Source organism: Beta vulgaris, chromosome 5 (genome assembly GCF_026745355.1).
Source record: "Beta vulgaris subsp. vulgaris cultivar EL10 chromosome 5, EL10.2, whole genome shotgun sequence".
Lineage (NCBI taxonomy): Eukaryota > Viridiplantae > Streptophyta > Magnoliopsida > Caryophyllales > Amaranthaceae > Beta > Beta vulgaris.
In genome coordinates this window covers 67118649-67136989 of record NC_079206.1, presented here as the reverse complement: position 1 = coordinate 67136989, position 18341 = coordinate 67118649, and the positions used below count along the sequence as shown (strand labels likewise).

Sequence of the window (18341 nt, the reverse complement as noted above, 5' to 3'; positions counted from 1 at the left end):
TAGGGTGGTGGAGTGAGTTATAGTGGAAAAGAACGTGTGTAGGTCAGCATGAACATGTTTTTACATGGTCAAAAAAGGTTAGAAGTTGAGAGTTTGATTAATCTAATCATTATTATAACACATGAAGTATGAATATTATGACATGAGTGGTAGGATTAGGAAGGTGGCAAATAATATGGAGGATTAGGTTCTATATTTTAGGAGATAATATGATTGTACAAGAATGGAAGGTGGGATTTTTCGTTTAGTTAAACGGAAACCAAAAAAAATAAAAATAGGATTTAATGAATTTTCCCTAATCACGTCCTAATTTATTATAGGGTTTTTCTACATAATGCCCATGTGTTTTTCGAAATTCTGCGTTGTATCCAGTTTTTTTGAACTCTCCACATTGTACCCCTAAACTTTCTAAACGTCACACAAAATATCCTTATTAATAGAAAATCCTATTCCAAACCTCACTTAGTTTTTCATTTATCAAATCATATTTCAAACCTCAGTCAACTAACAAGGCTAAAACATCCTACTCTATCCCCACAAGGTAAGAAAGTCCCAAAATCTATTGTTTGATATCGTGTATAAGGGTATTGTGGGTAACGTTAAGAAATCTTAGGGGTACAACGTGGAAATTTTAAAAACGTCGGGCACAACATAGAATTTCGTAAAACACAAGGGTACTATGTAGAAAAACCCTTTATTATATTATCAAGGTGTTATTCATGGTTTTATCAATAGTTATGATGAATCGGTAGCTATTATACATATAATCAGGATTATGTTTTGGTTATTTCGTTGAAGGATCATTGTTTTTTTTAGTTTTAAATTCAACTGTTGTTAACTTGACTTTATGTTTAAATTTTAGATATAATTATATTTCTTTCGTCTTTTATTATTGCAACATTTTCCTTATTTGGAAGTCTCATATTAATAACAGCATTACGAAATTTGACTATATTTTCCCTCTATTTCTCTCCTTATCACATGGGTCTCTTTTTAATCTTTCTTTATCTCTCTTTTCTCGTTAAAAAATATGCAAACTCCTATATTTATAATTATTAAATAACGAAGGAAGTATAATAATTTTGACTTAAGATAAAATCTTTCTAAAGTAGGTAAAATCTCTAGGGTAGTGAACTAGTGATATACAAAGAGTCAAAGACCTTATCACTTACAATATTCCCATATTTTCAATATTGGCCCAGTGGGCAATGAGAAAGTATGGACATGCATGGATGATGCTTATCTCAATTAGGCTTTATGCAAGTATGGGGCTGCATCATTTCTTGCATTTAGCCATTTAGGGTGTACAAGTTTTTGAGTGTACGTCAAAATAAGGATTGAGATATGAACTCCAACTACTATACTGGTCTCTCTTTTCCTTAATACACATATAGAGATTTATTAGATATATGGTTTGAACATATAATAATGTATTAAGATTTCACAATACACAGTAGTTTGTTTATTTGAATTCCGATATGTAAACAGTTAACGGCTTGTTTGCTATGAGATAAATTATATCGACAGTGTAATGGCAATGAATTTCAGTATGTTTTTATCTCAAGTCAATGTCTGTGAAAAAAATTAAAATCGTGAATTGTAAATATTTCGTTACCTTTTACTTGATTCTTCGTACATTTAGTATGTTGATTTTTCGATAGAAAATAAATACTTCACATGGTAAATCAATTGCTATATGAGAAATCGAACACTTTTCTCTTTGTTTTAAACACTTGAATCCAAGTGTAAAACAATAAATCACTAAACCTACTAATCAAACTAAACTCCGATTTTAATAATGCACAATTAAAGCTTGTAAGTAACAATCTAGTACGTACTTCTCTTGGACCTTCTGTCCACTTTTGAATCAAAAACAAAAACAATTTAGTACATACTACAAGTAATATATGGTAAACAATGTGTTCACATGACTTAAAATCAATGCAATTTTAACTTCTAAGAACTAAAATTAGCTTCTACAATAACATGTTTTCTCTTAGGGTATCCCAACCCAATCATATGATTCAAGAACACTTTCCCATCCTTCACGGTTGCGGAAGTGGCCAACCGATGCATTATGCCGGAGAATTTTCCGACCACCAAAGCCGTCTCCCAATCGTCCGAACTCTCCACCAATCTCCCCGCCGGATTGCCGGCAACCACTAGCTTAGTTGGAGATAGAAGCGCCAATCCATCCCCAAATGTGACTGATCCCTTGATTATTTTCACTAACTTGATTTCATTCCCATTTTTTAAGTCAATTTTGTACAATGTCCCAGAAAATGTATGAATTACTAGTAAATAACCATTTGGGTGGTACACAATGCCATTAAGTCCTACCAAATTTTTGTACCATTCTTTTGGGGTGAAAAGTGGATCATTTATTATTGATAAAAACTTTCCATCTACGTTGACTTTCCAAATCTTGCTGCCTCTAACATCAGTTACATAAGCATTACCTTCTTCATCAACTGCTACATCATCCGCAAAAGCCTTGTCATCTCCTGAAATAATGAAAAATTAGGTGATGTTTAATGAAATAATTGAAGTAAAAGATGCAAATCAAATGTTTTTGTAGTTTCATTATGAAATAACATATATATTATACGGATATTAGCTAGCTTAATTGACAAAGAGTGAGGGAATATCTAGCTTAATTGACAAAGAGTGAGGGATAGCCTAGTGGTTGAAATCAAGATTAAGGAAATTCGCATTAGGAGTCATTATACTGTTGAATCCCATATATATTGTGCAACATGTTAGTTCTCTCACATTGGAGAAAGATGAGAAAAAATACCATTATAGTATAAGTTAAGGGAGCTACTCCTACTATTACCAATTGATTTTAATATGAAACCTCCTTTAGATTTGTATGTGAACCGAACTCTCCTCCTTATTGGATTGCCCGGACCCATTTTCAATTAGGTGTACCTCTTAACAATTGCACGATGCGACTAGTAGATGCAAGACCATGTTCAAAAATCATAACAAAAGATATATATAGTATTGTTTATTTAAGTGTGAGATAATGTCCGAGACGTAGTCCAATCATCTAAAGGGTCATCTCCGTACTCACCAATAATTCACAACTCACCGAGTCGCCTAACCAAACACACTAAATATACTATACTAAAAGTTTTTCCCGATTTGAAAACACTCAAAATACCTCCATACTAAGTTATTCAAACACGAATTGAGTGTCTACTCGGATACGAGTGTCCAAGTGTCTGACTCGTCTATTTTGTAAAAAAAAATCAAATTTTTAGTTTAAAATAAATTACCCAAATAAAGTATCGTGTCGGTAACGCTGTCTCCATATATACTTTGCTTGCTCCAAACATATAATAGATGCTCTTATGCATGAGTCCATGCACTGCACTGATTTAAACTACTAGTAGCTTATATGTCAGGTCATTTTCCCTCTTCTCATTTATTTGGGACAACTCATAAGTCATAAGCAAAAGACCAATAAAAGAGAGCATAGACAGAGAAAAATTCTGAACTTTTTAAGTATGTAACATGACACTACATTTGAGATTTAATTAAATTAGTTGACACTTGATACAACTGACATAATCAAAGTATATCTCATAGTTATATGTTTTGAAGCCAGTAAAAGTTTCACAAGTGTAGTAGACTCAAATAAAAATGTAGCAGGCAATGAACTCTAGGACAGTTGAGAAATTTTGGGGCAACATTTTTTAATGTTTGTTGCCTTATAAAGTTATAATTTATTTTTTTGGTACATAATAAAAGTTAGGACACTTTCTCTCAAGGGAGACTCCTAACGAATCTAGAAGAACTAATTTATTTAACAAAGGTTCCGTAGAAACATCCACGATTATCGAAACAGCATAACTATTGTGATTGACAAAAATTAATACTCCCTACTTGAGCACTAAGAACAGTACCCAAAGGAAAAAACTTTGACTGACAAAAATTAATTTTGGGATGTGCATACTTTATTTCTTGGGCAATGGTGGGATGAGCATGTGGGTGACTACAATTTACTACAGTCTACAGTATATGGTGCCAGCCAAATATAACAAGACACATTTTCTCCGGATCTCCAAGCTTTCTTTCAATAATTTTTTGCTGTGTATAAAGAGTCACTCGGGTAATTGATTTAGGCTATGTTTAGTTCACCTGAAATTTTCTGATCTGAACTTATCTGATCTGATCTAAACTTATTTTTTCTGATCTGATCTGATCTGAACTTATTTTTTCTGATCTGATCTGATTACAAGATCTTATCTTTTAGATTTTTCTCAATATATAAGAAAAAATATAGTCATGTGGGGTCTTGTTTGATTCGTCTCAATGAGTACTTTATTAATATTCAATTATTATAATTTTTACTAATATGTAATGAAAGACATAATGATTTTTAAATATAAGCATGATATGAACTGATCTGATCTGATCTGAACTTATTTTTTCTGATCTGATCTGATTAGATCTGAAATAAGCAAAAATAAGGTGAACTGAACATAGCCTTAGACGGGATTTGATCTCAGATTTTTAGTGTTGTCTCGCAAGGCTTTAATCAAATAAGCTAGTTGATATCCTCATTTTTTTTAAATAATAATAGTATAAGGAGCTTTATTCCGATAGTAGTAGTATAAGATAGGTTTACAATAGACTATTGGAGGTGTGAATTTGTGATGTATAAAAAAATATCTAAAAGAAATGTTGTTTGAGTTCGTCTTGTAAGAGACCGCCTACTTTTAAATTAGAATGAGATAATGGTTAGCCCAATATCAAAAAGAGAATTAGCCCAATAGTAACTAGGTTAATTTCTTTCGGTGACTAGTTTAATACATTTAGTGACTAGGTCTACTTTTATATTAAAATTATACAGTCTCTTTTAATAATTTTTAAATGCTCTTTCACCAATTATTCTCCATTCTCTCTCCTAAAATCATCTTTTTCCATACAACATTTATTTAAATAAACAAAAAATCCTTACTAATCCTCTTATATTCTACTTACCTCAATTTCCCTAAAAAAGTAGAATTGAAAACTATATTTTGTGACGAAAGGAATAGTTAGTTAATCTTCATAGGTTATAAAATAACTATAACTAATCTAAATGAGTAAACTCAAATGTGAGTTATAATGACATTCAATGTAAAAACATTTCAATTAAAACATGTCATAACTCATACTGTCATATATACCCATTTGCTTAAAAGACAGAAGTCAAAAAGACAAAGAACACCGAATAAAGAAAATTATTGTACGGCAAGTCGGCAATAAAAGTTTCATCTCCAAAAGAAGATAAGAGAACGTATCAACAACGGAACAAAATTTTGATATTTTCAACGGTAAGTTTAACATTATGTCCTGCTGCAAGCTAAGCCATCTCATATACTCTTTTCAAGAAAATTAAAATCCTAATTTCAAATTTTGAGGATGATTTAAAACCTTCTAACAAATTTATGTACTCCTCCGTTTCATTTTAATTATTACACTTTGATATCTTACACTATTTACAAATTGTATTTTAACAACTGTCTGTGATTTATACGTGAATAAAAACATAGTCATGTAGGATCTTGTTAAATTCGTCTTAGTATGTATTTTATTAATATGTACTTTTTATAATTTTTACAAATACAAAACTAGAAATATATATCGTCAAAGTTTTGTATTGACATGCGTGAAAAGTGTAAGCGTAACAATTAAAATGAAACGGAGGGAGTATAAAAGAATTAGCTATTTTTTAATATTTGCAACGTATCTTATATTAGAAAGTTTATTTTACATACAACATTGACGTTTTTGACAATATGTCATTTGTTTCTTTCTTCTAGCATATGAAGATTTATGTACCAAGGATGTCTTGGCTTATTGATTAAGATTAAGGTGCTATGAACGATAATTCACAAATTCAAATCCTCTCCTCTTTTTCTTTGTATTTTATATACTGTCTTCGTGGCTCATATGAATTAAAGAAAAAATGGAATTTTTTTTGTCTTTCTATCTCTTATTAATCATTATGTAATATTTCAACGTTGTAACTCGTAAGTATTAAAAAACGGATCAAGTATATATTTTTGACGATTTATTAGATTGCCCTTTCTCAGGGCCCATCCACAGGCCCAAACTAAAGTCCCCCTACCTACCTCCCAAGCTCCCACCCCCCTTATTTTCCCTTTATGAAAATTGACCATTAGTCTTGCCCACGGGCCACGGAAGATGGTGATGTTTATCAACAAATAAAACATCAACCAAATTCTCCAAATATATGCGGATGTCTCTGTTTTTTCTATCATTCTCATTTGAAATCTTGACACTATTTATACGTAAAGTTAAGAGAAGCGCACGAAAAATGAGAACGATAAAAAAAACAGAAGGAGTACGTAATGGTAAAGCTCCAAATATAGGATAATGTGATAGCTTTCATACAAGTAAGATTCGAAGTTATCACAACAAATGATTGAAGTTTCTTTATATATAGATTGGATATCTTTATTTCTTTCACATTATAAGTGATATGTTGCAATTTATATTGACAATAATATAATGATGTTAGACATTATTTTCGATTCCAAAGATTTTGAAATTGATTTTTGCCTTTTACAATATGAATCTTTAATTTTTTGCCAAAATGATAGTGTAACCAACTAATCCTTCATTAAAAGAGCCAAAAACTCAAAAAGTTACACTATCATTTTTAGCTTAGCTAATTTACAAACTATTAACAATATCATTGACTTTGGCACATCAATCAATTACTATAACTCTATAAGTTCAAACCTACGGAGTAAGCTATAAAAAGTTACCAAACAAACAAAATAGTTGCAATATCATTAATATTAGATATTTGTCATTTAATATTTGGTCAGAACTCATACTACCTCTGTTTTTATTTAGTTGCAACGTTTTGACGTGTACAATTTCAAATCGTTTTATCTCTAATTGTATGTAAGTAAAAATTATAAAAATTTGATATTATAAAAGCTTACATCGAAACGAATCAAACAAGACCCCACATGATTATATTTTATTTAACATATAAATCAATAAATGTGGTCAAATAAGAGAACATAGTGCAATTTGTCAAACGTTACAACTCGAACGGAGGTAGTATATATTACTCTTTCCTCCAGATACTCTAGTAACAAAAACTTCCATAATTTACTAATATTAAGTCATTAACTCTAAAATCTCTATTATATAAACCAAACTCTTAAAAACTTATTATTCTGCTATTATATAGCATGAGTACTTCTTCTAGGTCACATATTCGTTGGGTATACATACAGCGTACCCTTTTCTAAAAAATCTTGCCGTTTTCTATTTATGTACCTGAATCCGCATCCATACCTGTATTCGTCTATGTACAACCTATATTCGCTACATCTTTTTATAACTTGAAACACGTATTGCGCGCAAATAAAGCATAATATATACCTGGTTGAGTAAGGTGAGTGAGGAACAAACGATTCCAAGAAGAAAGATCATATGCAGCAAGACCACTATAACGATTTCCAATCAAATCAGACACAACAACAAGCAGACGATTTCTAGGTCGATCAATTGTAATACCAAGTGAAGCATTTCCTGCCAAGTCAGCATCTTTAACGGTTGTGATTTCATCTAAGATTATTCCACCATGATTATCATTAACATCATCATCATAAACCTTGACTTCTCCTACACCACCCTCCATATAAGATACAAGAAACCGACGGTTGAGATCATCCCACGTGGCACACTCTCTAAGCCAGCTGTTGCTATGGTATTGGTACACGTGGGTAGAAGGTGGGACCCTTTCAAGAGTGATGAGAATACCTATAGGAATGGCTGAGAAAAGGAGGAGAGAGAAAATGAATTTGGTGGAGAAAATGAAGGAAATAAACCCCATTATTGTTGTGTTTTTAGGGGAGAAAAAGGTTGAAAGAGAGAAAGATTAGAGAGAAGAAAGTTGTGTGTTTTTTGTGTGAAATGTTTGTATTTGTAGGTGAGATTGTGAGAATCATTTGAGGAGTGAAATTAAATTAGATTATTGTTGTATATGGGCCTTTTATTTTGGGGGGTAGCTCAATTTTTGTTTACTTCCTTATATTCAGGTTGATTATGAGTTGCGACTTTGGGAGCATATGTTGCGCAGAAATCGACATATATAAAGGCATAGAACTATAGAGGTAGATGTAATAAATACAATACAAGAGCAATAATAATCATGTCTTTAAGGTAGCTATAGAAAAAACACGTTTGTAGATAGTGATAATGTGATATATACTCATATAGTCAGAGCAGCAGGTGATAGTCTAGTACTCCCTCCGTCCCATAATATAGTGTTTGTTTCTTTTTTCATGGTCTTCAAAACATAACTTTGACCTTTAATATCTTCAATTCCTTTTTAATAAAAAATATAAAAAGTTGATATTATGAAACTACACATTGAGACGAATCTAACAAGATCCTACATGAATATGTTTTTTTATATATACAAATGAGAATATTCGGTCAAAGATTTTAAAGTTTGACCACCAAAAATGAAATAGGCACTATATTATGGGACGGAGGGAGTAGTATTGATATCACCTCCGATTCCAAATGTTAGGGGATCGAGTCTCACATCTTGCAGGGAGGGATCCCAATTTCTCCTTCCTTGCAAGGGACTTCATCTTACCTTAAAATATATATATATATATATATATATATATATATATATATATATATATATATATAATATATCTATAGCCATATAGGCATATATATCTCCTCCGCCGGGATGTTTTAGGTTTAGTCGTTTAATTTGAGTCGGTTTTAATTTTTCTATTTTTGTGAAATATTAAAACGATAAATGTTATAGGCAGGAATGCAACAAAAAGGATTGTGTATAAGAATTTTTTTTTGATCCATATGAACTACAAATGCAATACAAAGTACAAAGAATGAAAGGGGATTTGAACATGTAACCTACCGTACCGTACATCGCCTCAATCTTAACCACTAGGCCAAGATATACTTGGTGTATAAGAATATATATGAAGACATTATGCAATGACTAAGTATTAATATTATTGATCGGGATACATGTGATTTTGTCATTAATTTCTTGAACTAATAATATCGATTTAGGATAAATATATAATTCTTGTTGTTAGTCTTGAGCTCGAGGGTTACATATATCAAAGTCGTACATTGCAACTTCTAAGTCTAAATATCGCCAATCGACACATATATCCTTTAAAGTTAGTTTAAGGATATCTTTTCTATAATTGAGTAAATTTAACAATAAATTTGATAAGTTCTAATGAATTATAATTCTTATAAAATAAGGCCAAATAAATTTAGATAAGTTCACCTATGAAAAGTTTAAGAAAAATACAGCTAATTAAGTAACGAAAATGCACACTAAAACATATTTGAGTGGGAGTAATTAATAGTAAAGATTTGTGATTTTTTTTTCAGTTGATAATGTGGATTCAATTATTGTCTTGATGATGACTACTTATTATATATTCATTTTATTAAGAAAATAAACTATTTATAATTCCAAAATAGATTGTGTTTACTTGATCATGATACGTTGATACTATTATGATTAGGAGTGATTTATTTAATTGGGTGTGTTGGAGATATATGGGTAGGAAGTGGGACTATAGTTGGAAGGGTGGTGGTAAGTTGGTGCACCATATGAAAACTTATGTGTGATTATTTTATTCTCAAATTGTAGTTTAGGTTTCTTATAGAGAGCATGATGATGAGACCAACTCAATAGTCCATAATATGTATGATTTGGTGGGATTTGGTCCAATTAGGAAAGAAATTAGATAAAAGTGGAAGGAAATACATTTCCATGCAAGACAAGACTAGGACATTAGTCCAAAAAATATGTTCTTTTGTTTTTCCTAAATACTCTATTTGGATAGTAATATAGGAGAAAAACGAATGAAGAAAGAGGAGATATGGGAAAGAAAGGAAGGGGGAATATGGAGCTCCATTTTCTTTATAAATCTCTCCAATGGATGGATGATATTTATTAAATAAGGAACGAAAATCGACCTTTTTCTTCTCTCCCCTTTCCTCATAAATCGTGGTATATACATCATCTACTAGAAGACTGAAACTAGGTTATTTGGTTTTCGGTTCATTTTTTAACCTTTAAACTTAAGTTTTAGGATTAATCAGGTCTAATTATTAGAGTTGATCAAGTCCAGCTAGATCTGATAAGTTTACACGCTATGAGTAGTACTTTATCTATATAATACTTTACATACATTGGACATTTATTCTTACCTATCAATCAACAATATATTTAATTTTATAATTGGGACCATTAAAAATATCGAGCTTCCTCTATTATAGTATTATGTATAATTACATACTATGATACTACCTGTATTTTTAAACTTGATGTTCAACTTTGACTTTTACACTATTCTCAAACTCTACTCTGACTATAATTTTAACCAAGGATGTCTTGGCCTAATGGTTAAGATTGAGGTGCTGTGAATAATAAGTCATAGGTTCGAATCCCCCCTCCCCTTCTTTGTACTTTGTACTGCCTTCATGACTCATATGGATCAAAAAAAAAAAAAAAAAAATTCAACGTTAACAAATAAAATATTGTTGAATTTTTCTCGACTCTCGACATATATTTTCAAAAAGGGTTATATTTTTATAATTTTTAGTAATGAAAAATTCAAAATATTAAGGGTCAAAATTGTACATTGTCAAACATACAAGTTAAACTGTAACATTTATTTAAATTCGAATGAAGGGAATACACAATAGTCCTAAAAACAACTTTTTTTTTCTTTTCAATTTAATGAAGTTTATTTCTAAACATACCAATCACCTTACCTGTAAGTCAATAATGTTGACGCAAATGACGTGACCTATTTTTCTTGATTTAGAAAAAATATCGCATTTTTCTTTATTTTTACTCTTTTTATTGAAGGAAGAAGTAAGATTCTTAAATCTTGAAGTAGTTCTAAACTAGCTTAGGTCATATAAAACGCCAAACGAAGTGATCTCGTGTCTCTCGTGCTCAACGTAACCTGATAATCATTCTTAGTGAGACTAATCTTGTTAATTGCTGGCCACATACTCTCACGTGCAACAACAATAAAATACTGATCTAATAATCACATCTAGCTATGTGAAATTACAAATACAAATTATTAGAATAGACAGTTTAATTGTAATATAAATTAGATAAACTCAAGCCTATATTTTTCTAACAAGCCCATTCATATCACTCTACTCAACACTATCCCTCGACCGCCAACTTAGTCGTCCCTTTTCTTCTCTTTCCTTTGTTTCCCTTTGAATCTTGTACTACAACGAACAATTCTATAAACTGACCCGACAGTTTTACTGAATAGATAAAACTAGTCAACTAAATGGATTAAAGAATGTGACAACTAAATAAATCAAACTGGTTACTGAATAAATTAAACTGGTTACTAGATAGATTAAACCGACCATTAAATAGATTAAACTAGTCACTATATTTAGAAAGATGGTATGTTCTCTTCTTACTATTGAGTTTGGGCCTTGTCTAATTTTAAACTAAAAGTAGGCGGTCTCTCACAAGACCAAATTGTGTCGGACTCGTCCGACCATAATCTTGGTCAGACGACTTTCAGGTGGTTCCAATTTTTTTTCAGGTAGTCTTCATTTTTTTTCAGGTAGTCTTCATTTTGTTTTCAGTTAGTCTTCTTTGTTTTTCAGTTGGTTTTTGTGCTTTAGTTAGACTTACTTGGGTTTCAGTTGGTCTTTATTCTTTTTCAGGTAGTCTTCATTTTTCTTCAGGTAGTCTTCATTTTGTTTCAATTAGTCCAACTGAAAGAAAATAAAGTCCAACTGAAAGAACACAAAGTCCAACTGAAAGAAAATAAAGTTCAACTGAAAGAAACAAAAGTCCAACTGAAATAAAACAAAGTCCAACTGAAAAAAAACAAAGTCCAACTGAAAGAAAACAAAGTCCAACTGAAAAGAAAATAAAACACTAACCTCTAGTGGTTGCTTGGAAAATGAAAGTCGTGGTCATGTGAAATAGCTCATTAGTTAAGGGGATATTATTTCATGGGAACCTTTTATACTTTCAGGGACCATTGTCATCAACTCTACATCTAATTTTGACGACTTCTTATTCCAGGTCCGGCTATCACCCGCTTCGAAATGGGTTAACCCATTTTGTTCTGGGACTTGTTTTGCCATATTTTCTCTTTGGAAGTTAAAGAACACAAACCTTCCTAAGAAAAGTGACAGTCCTGTGCTTAGACTTATCACCAATGATGGGCTCAGTTCAGCTCTACAAGTCATTGAAAATTTAATTCCATATACTTAAACAAAGGTTCATCAGAAGCATCAGGGAGTTTCGACAGAAAGAGCTTGAGTTGGCGATTGATAACTTCAATGCTCTGATTGGTCGAGGAGCATCAGGGAGTGTTCAAAGCCATAGAAGACTCGACCCATCTCACAGCATCCTTTCCAGTTTTGTGAAGTGAAGAAAATACAGTACTCTATGAAATTAGTACATTATAAGGAAATGGGCCCACCGGCGGCGAGTCTCCGGCATTGGTGAGGGTGGGTTTTTTGCTGCGTTTTTTGAGTCCCATTTTTTTGGGTTGTTATGGAGGAGAGAGAATGTGGGAAAGTTAGGGGTTTTGGGGAGGTGAAAAGTGTTGGAAAAATGGTGATGATTGAGCTTTGTGAAGGGCCAAAGGAGATGGTGTTTTGTCACTGGGTCAGCCCGTCTGACAGAAAGTATTTGGTCAGACGGTCTGACCCAATACTTTCACTATTATTTATTGCAAGATGAAGTTAAAGAAAACTGCATTTGGTAGTTATTCGACGCATTTCATTTAGGAAAATTTGGTCCCAATTTCAAGTGATTGTCCCAACAAAATTTTACCTATTCATCATATAGAAATAATTCCAAGTGTGTTTTTTTTTCGAGAGAAGAGAATGCGCGAGAAAGGTAAATGTATGCTAGTTGGAAATTTGGGATAGTTCAACTAGCAGAGCAAGAGCACTGAAAATCCTCGTGTCACTAGTTCATTAACAGTCAAGATTATGTCACGTACATAAAATATCAAGCTAGTCATCACGTGATAAGCACCATCTATTTTATACGGATATAGATAGGAAATTTATAAAATCATAATTACAAAATATAATTTGAACATATTTTCGAATTAGTTTGTTCATGTTATGTCCACTCTCATTAGACTTTGGGACATTTTTGGACTTTCGAAACTGGTCATATTTTCCCCCAAAATGTTCAAAGGAATGCCGACGTGACTCGTAACGTTGCATGGGTGCTTGACACCATTTGTGTTGCCTCGAAAAGCCTTTAAACACCCTCATTTGTTCATTTCTCGTGAAACCTAAAATTTGCCTCAAAATGAACATAAATGCATCCATATATTCGTTCCAAGCCACATGACTCTTTTCCAATGACCTCCCATGGCCCTAGTAGGCATCCTATAGCGTTCGGAACTCGAACCCCAGGATAGTCCAAAAGCGTGTATTATAACCTTCAATTTTGGCTGTTTTGGGGACATTTTTGGACTTTTTCGGACCTGGTCATATTTTCCCCAAAAACATTCAAAAGTAGGCCGACGTGACTTGTAACGTTGTGCGGGTGCTTGGCACCATTTGTGTTGCCTCAAAAAGCCTCTAAATACCTCATTTGTTCATTTATCGTGAAACCTAAAATTGTCTCGAAATGAACATAAAGGCATCGATATATTCGTTCCAAGCCACATGACACCTTTCTAATAATCTCCCATGTCCCTAGGAGGAATCCCGTGATGTTCGGAACTCGGACCCTGGGAAAGTCCGAAAGCGTGTATTATAACCTTCAATTTTGGCTGTTTTTGGGACATTTTTGTACTTTTCCGGGCCTGGTCATATTTTCTCCCGAAAAATTCCTAGGAGTGCCGACGTGACTTGTAATGTTGCTCGAGTGCTTCACACTATATGTATTGCCTCGAAAAGCCTCTAAGCACCCCATTTATTCATTTCTCGTGAAATCCAAAATTGCCTCGAAATGAACGTAAAGGTATTAAAATATTCGTTCCACTCCACATGACTCATTTCCAATGACCTCCCAAGTCCCTAGAAGAAATAACGTGGTGTTCGGACCTCGGACCCTGGTAAAGTCCGAAAGCGTGTATTATAACCTTCAATTTAAGCTCTATTTGGGACATTTTTGGACTTTCCCCGGTCAGGTCATATTTTTCCCCGAAACGCTCAAAGGAAGGCGGACGTGACTTGTAACGTTGTGCGGGTGTTTGGCACAATTTGTGTTGCCTCGAAAAGACTCTAAACAACCCATTTATTCATTTCTCGTGAAACCCAAAATTGCCTCGAAATGAACATAAAGAAATTAAAATATTCGTTCCAAGCCACATGACTCCTTTCCAATGACCTCCCAAGTCCCTAGAATAAATCACGTGGTGTTCGGACCTCGGACCCTGGTAAAGTCCGAAAGCGTGTATTATAACCTTCAATTTTGGCTGTTTTTGGGAAAATTTTGGACTTTTTCGGACATGGTCATATTTTCCCCCAAAACGTTCATAGGAAGGCGGACGTAACGTTGTGCAGGTGCTTGACACTATTTGTATTGTCTCGAAAAGCCTCTTAACACCCCATTTATTCCTTTCCCGTGAAAACTAAAAGTGTCTCAAAATGAACGTAAAGACATTAAAATATTCATTCCAATTCACATGACTCCTTTCTAATGACCTCCCAAGTATCTAGAATGAATCACGTGGCGTTCGGATCTCGGACCCCGCGAAAGTCCGAAAGCGTGTATTATAACCTTCAATTTTGGCTGTTTTCGGCACATTTTTGGACTTTTCCCGGTCAAGTCATATTTTTTCCCAAAATGTTCATAGGAAGGCCGACGTGACATGTAACATTGTCCGGGTGCTTGGAACCATTTTTTGTTGCCTCGAAAAGTCTCAAAAAAACCCCATTTATTCATTTCTCATGAAACCCAAAATTGCCTCGAAATGAACGTAAAGACATTAAAAAATTCGTTCCAAGCCATATGACTCCTTTCCAATGACCTTCCAAGTCCCTAGAAGGAATCACGTGGCGTTCGGAACTCGGACCTGGGAAAGTCCGAAAGCTTGTATTATAACCTTCGATTTTGGCTGCTTTTGGGACATTTTTGGACTTTTTTGGACCTGTTCATGTTTTCCCCCAAAACGATCAAAGGAAGACCGACTTGACTTGTAACGTTGTGTTGGTTCTTGGCACTATTTGTGTTGCCTCGAAAAACCTGTAAACACCCCATTTGTTTATTTCTCCCGAAACCTAAAATTGCCTCGAAATGAACTTAAAGACATCCATATATTCGTTCCAAGCCACGTGACTCCTTTTCAATGACCTCCCAATGCCCTAATAGGCGTCTTATGGCGTTCGGAGCTCGGACCCCGAGAAGTCCGAAATCGTGTACTATATAGCCTTCAATTTTGGCTGTTTTTATGACATTTTTGGACTTTTTCGGGTCCGGTCGTATTTTTCCCCGAAACGTTCCTAGGAGTGCCGACATGACTTGTAACGTTGTTTGGGTGCTTCGCACTATTTGTTGTGCGTTAAAAAGCCTCTAAACACCCCATTTATTCATTTATCGTGAAACCCAAAATTCCCTCGAAATGAACGTAAAGACACTAAAATACTTGTTCCAATCCACATGACTCCTTTCTAATGACCTCCAAAGTCCCTAGAATGAATCATGTGGCGTTCGGAGCTCGGACCCCGGGAAAGTCCGTAAGCGTGTATTATAACCTTCAATTTTAGCTGTTTTTAGGACATTTTTGGACTTTTCCGGATCTGGTCATATTTTCTCCAGAAGCATTACTAGGAAAGCCGACGTGACTTGTAACGTTGCGTTGGTGCTTGGCACCATTTGTGTTGCCTCGAAAAGTCTCTAAACACCCCATTTGTTAATTTCTCGTGAAACCTAAAATTGCCTTGAAATGAACATAAAGGCATCCATATATTCGTTCCAAGCCACATGACTCCTTTCCAATGATATTCGAAGGCCCTAGTAGGCATCTTGTGGCGTTCGGAGCTCGGGCCCCGAGAAAGTCCGAAATCGTGTACTATAACCTTCAATTTTGGCTGTTTTTTGGACATTTTTCGACTTTTTCGGTTGAGGACATATTTTTCCCTGAAACGTTCAAAGGAAGGCCGACGTGACTTGTAACGTTATGCGGGTGCTTGGCACCATATATGTTGTCTCGAAAAGGCTCTAAACACCTCATTTATTCATTTCACGTGAAACCCAAAATTCCCTCGAAATGAACGTAAAGACATTAAAATATTCATTCCAATCAACATGACTCCTTTCTAATGACCTCACAAGTCTCTAGAATGAATCACGTGGTGTTCGGAGCTCGGACCCCGAGAAAGTTCGAAAGCGTGTATTATAACCTTCAATTTTAGCTGTTATTGCGATATTTTTGGACTTTTTCGGAACTGTTCATATTTTCCCCCCCAAAACGTTCAAAGGAAGGTCGACGTGATTTGTAACGTTGTGCGGGTGCTTGGCACCATTTCTGTTGCTTCGAAAGCCTCTAAACACCCCATATATTCATTTCTCGTGAAACCCAAAATTTCGTTAAAATGAACGTAAAAAAATTAAAATATTTGTTCCAAGCTACATGACTCCTTTCCAACTTTCCAATGACCTCCCAAGTCCCTAGAAGGAATCACGTGGCGTTCGGAACTCGGACCTGGAAAAGTCCAAAAACGTGTATTATAACCTTCAATTTTGGCTGTTTTTGGGACATTTTTGAACTTTTTTGGATCTGGTCATATTTTCCCCCAAAACGTTCAAAGGAAGGCCTACTTGACTTGTAACGTTGCGTTGGTGCTTGGCACTATTTATGTTGCCTCGAATAGCCTTTAAACACCCCATTTGTTTATTTCTCCCGAAACCTAAAATTGCCTCGAAATGAACATAAAGGCATCCATATATTCGTTCCAAGCCACGTGACTCCTTTCCAATGACCTCCCAATGCCCTAATAGGCATCTTATGGCATTCGGAGCTCGGATCACGAGAAGTCCGAAATCGTGTACTATAACCTTCAATTTTGGCTGTTTTTATGAGATTTTTGGACCTTTTCGGGTCAGTTCATATTTTTCCCCGAAACGTTCCTAGGAGTGCCGACATGACTTGTAACGTTGTTCGGGTGCTTCACACTATTTGTACTGCGTCGAAAAGCTTCTAAAGACCTCATTTATTCATTTCTCGTGAAACCCAAAATTCCCTCGAAATGAACATAAAGACACTAAAATATTTGTTCCAATCTCATGACTCCTTTCTAATGACCTCCAAAGTCCCTAGAATGAATCACGTGACGTTCGGAGCTCGGACCCCGGGAAAGTTCGTAAGCATGTATTATAACCTTCAATTTTAGATGTTTTTAGGACATTTTTGGACTTTCCGGGTCTGGTCATATTTTCTTCAGAAGCATTACTAGGAAAGCCGACGTGACTTGTAACGTTGCATGGGTGCTTGGCACCGTTGCCTTGAAAAGTCTCTAAACACCTCATTTGTTCAATTATCGTGAAACCTAAAATTGCCTTGAAATGAACATAAAGGCATCCATATATTCGTTCCAAGCCACACGACTCCTTTCTAATGATCTCCCAAGGCCCTAGTAGGCATCTTGTGGGGTTTGGAGCTCGGGCCCCGAGAAAGTTCGAAATCGTGTACTATAACCTTCAATTTTGGCTGTTTTTGGGACATTTTTGGACTTTTCCGGACCTGTTCATATTTTCCCCCGAAACGTTCAAAGGAAGGTCGACGTGATTTGTAATGTTGTGCGGGTGCTTGGCACCATTTGTGTAGCCTCAAAAAGCCTCTAAACACCCCATTTATTCATTTCTCGTGAAACCCAAAATTGCCTCGAAATGAACGTAAAGAAATTAAAATATTCGTCCCAAGCCACATGACTCATTTCCAATGACCTCCCAAGTCCCTAGAAGAAATCACGTGGCGTTCGGAGCTCGAACCCCGGGAAAGTTCGAAAGCGTGTATTATAACCTTTAATTTTGGCTGTTTTTGGGACTTTTTTGACATCTTTGGTCCTGGTCATATTTTCCCTGAAAACATTCAAAGGAAGGCCGACGTGACTTGTAACGTTGTGCAGGTTTTTGGCACTATTTGTATTGCCTCGAAAAGCCTCTAAACACCCCATTTGTTCTTTTCTTGTGAAATCAAAAATTGTCTCCAAATGAATGTAAAGGCATCCACGTATTTGTTCCAAGCCAGATGACTCCTTTATTTCCAATGACCTCACATGTCCTTAGGAGGCATCTGGTGGCGTTCGGAGCTCAATCCCCGAGA

The 18341-nt window shown here is 34.7% G+C and overlaps 1 protein-coding gene across 1 annotated transcript; it reads right to left on the bottom strand.

Annotated features, from left to right (window-relative positions):
• Positions 1 to 1806: 1806 nt before the first annotated feature.
• Positions 1807 to 8111, bottom strand: LOC104894770 (hypothetical protein). Its single transcript, XM_010681084.4, has 2 exons — positions 7420 to 8111; positions 1807 to 2504 (listed from the first exon to the last, which is right to left on the bottom strand). Exons 1-2 carry the CDS (start codon positions 7871 to 7873, stop codon positions 1957 to 1959), a joined length of 1002 nt encoding a protein of 333 aa, XP_010679386.2. The 5' UTR covers positions 7874 to 8111; the 3' UTR covers positions 1807 to 1956.
• Positions 8112 to 18341: the final 10230 nt, after the last annotated feature.

What these genes read in the sequence shown, in the direction of transcription:
- LOC104894770 (XM_010681084.4), bottom strand. Translation starts at nt 7,873, where the DNA reads ATGGGGTTTATTTCCTTCATTTTCTCCACCAAATTCATTTTCTCTCTC. An exon ending in CACTCACCTTACTCAACCAG is followed by an intron (nt 2,505 to 7,419) that starts GTATATATTATG and finishes TCATTATTTCAG; the next exon opens with GAGATGACAAGGCTTTTGCG.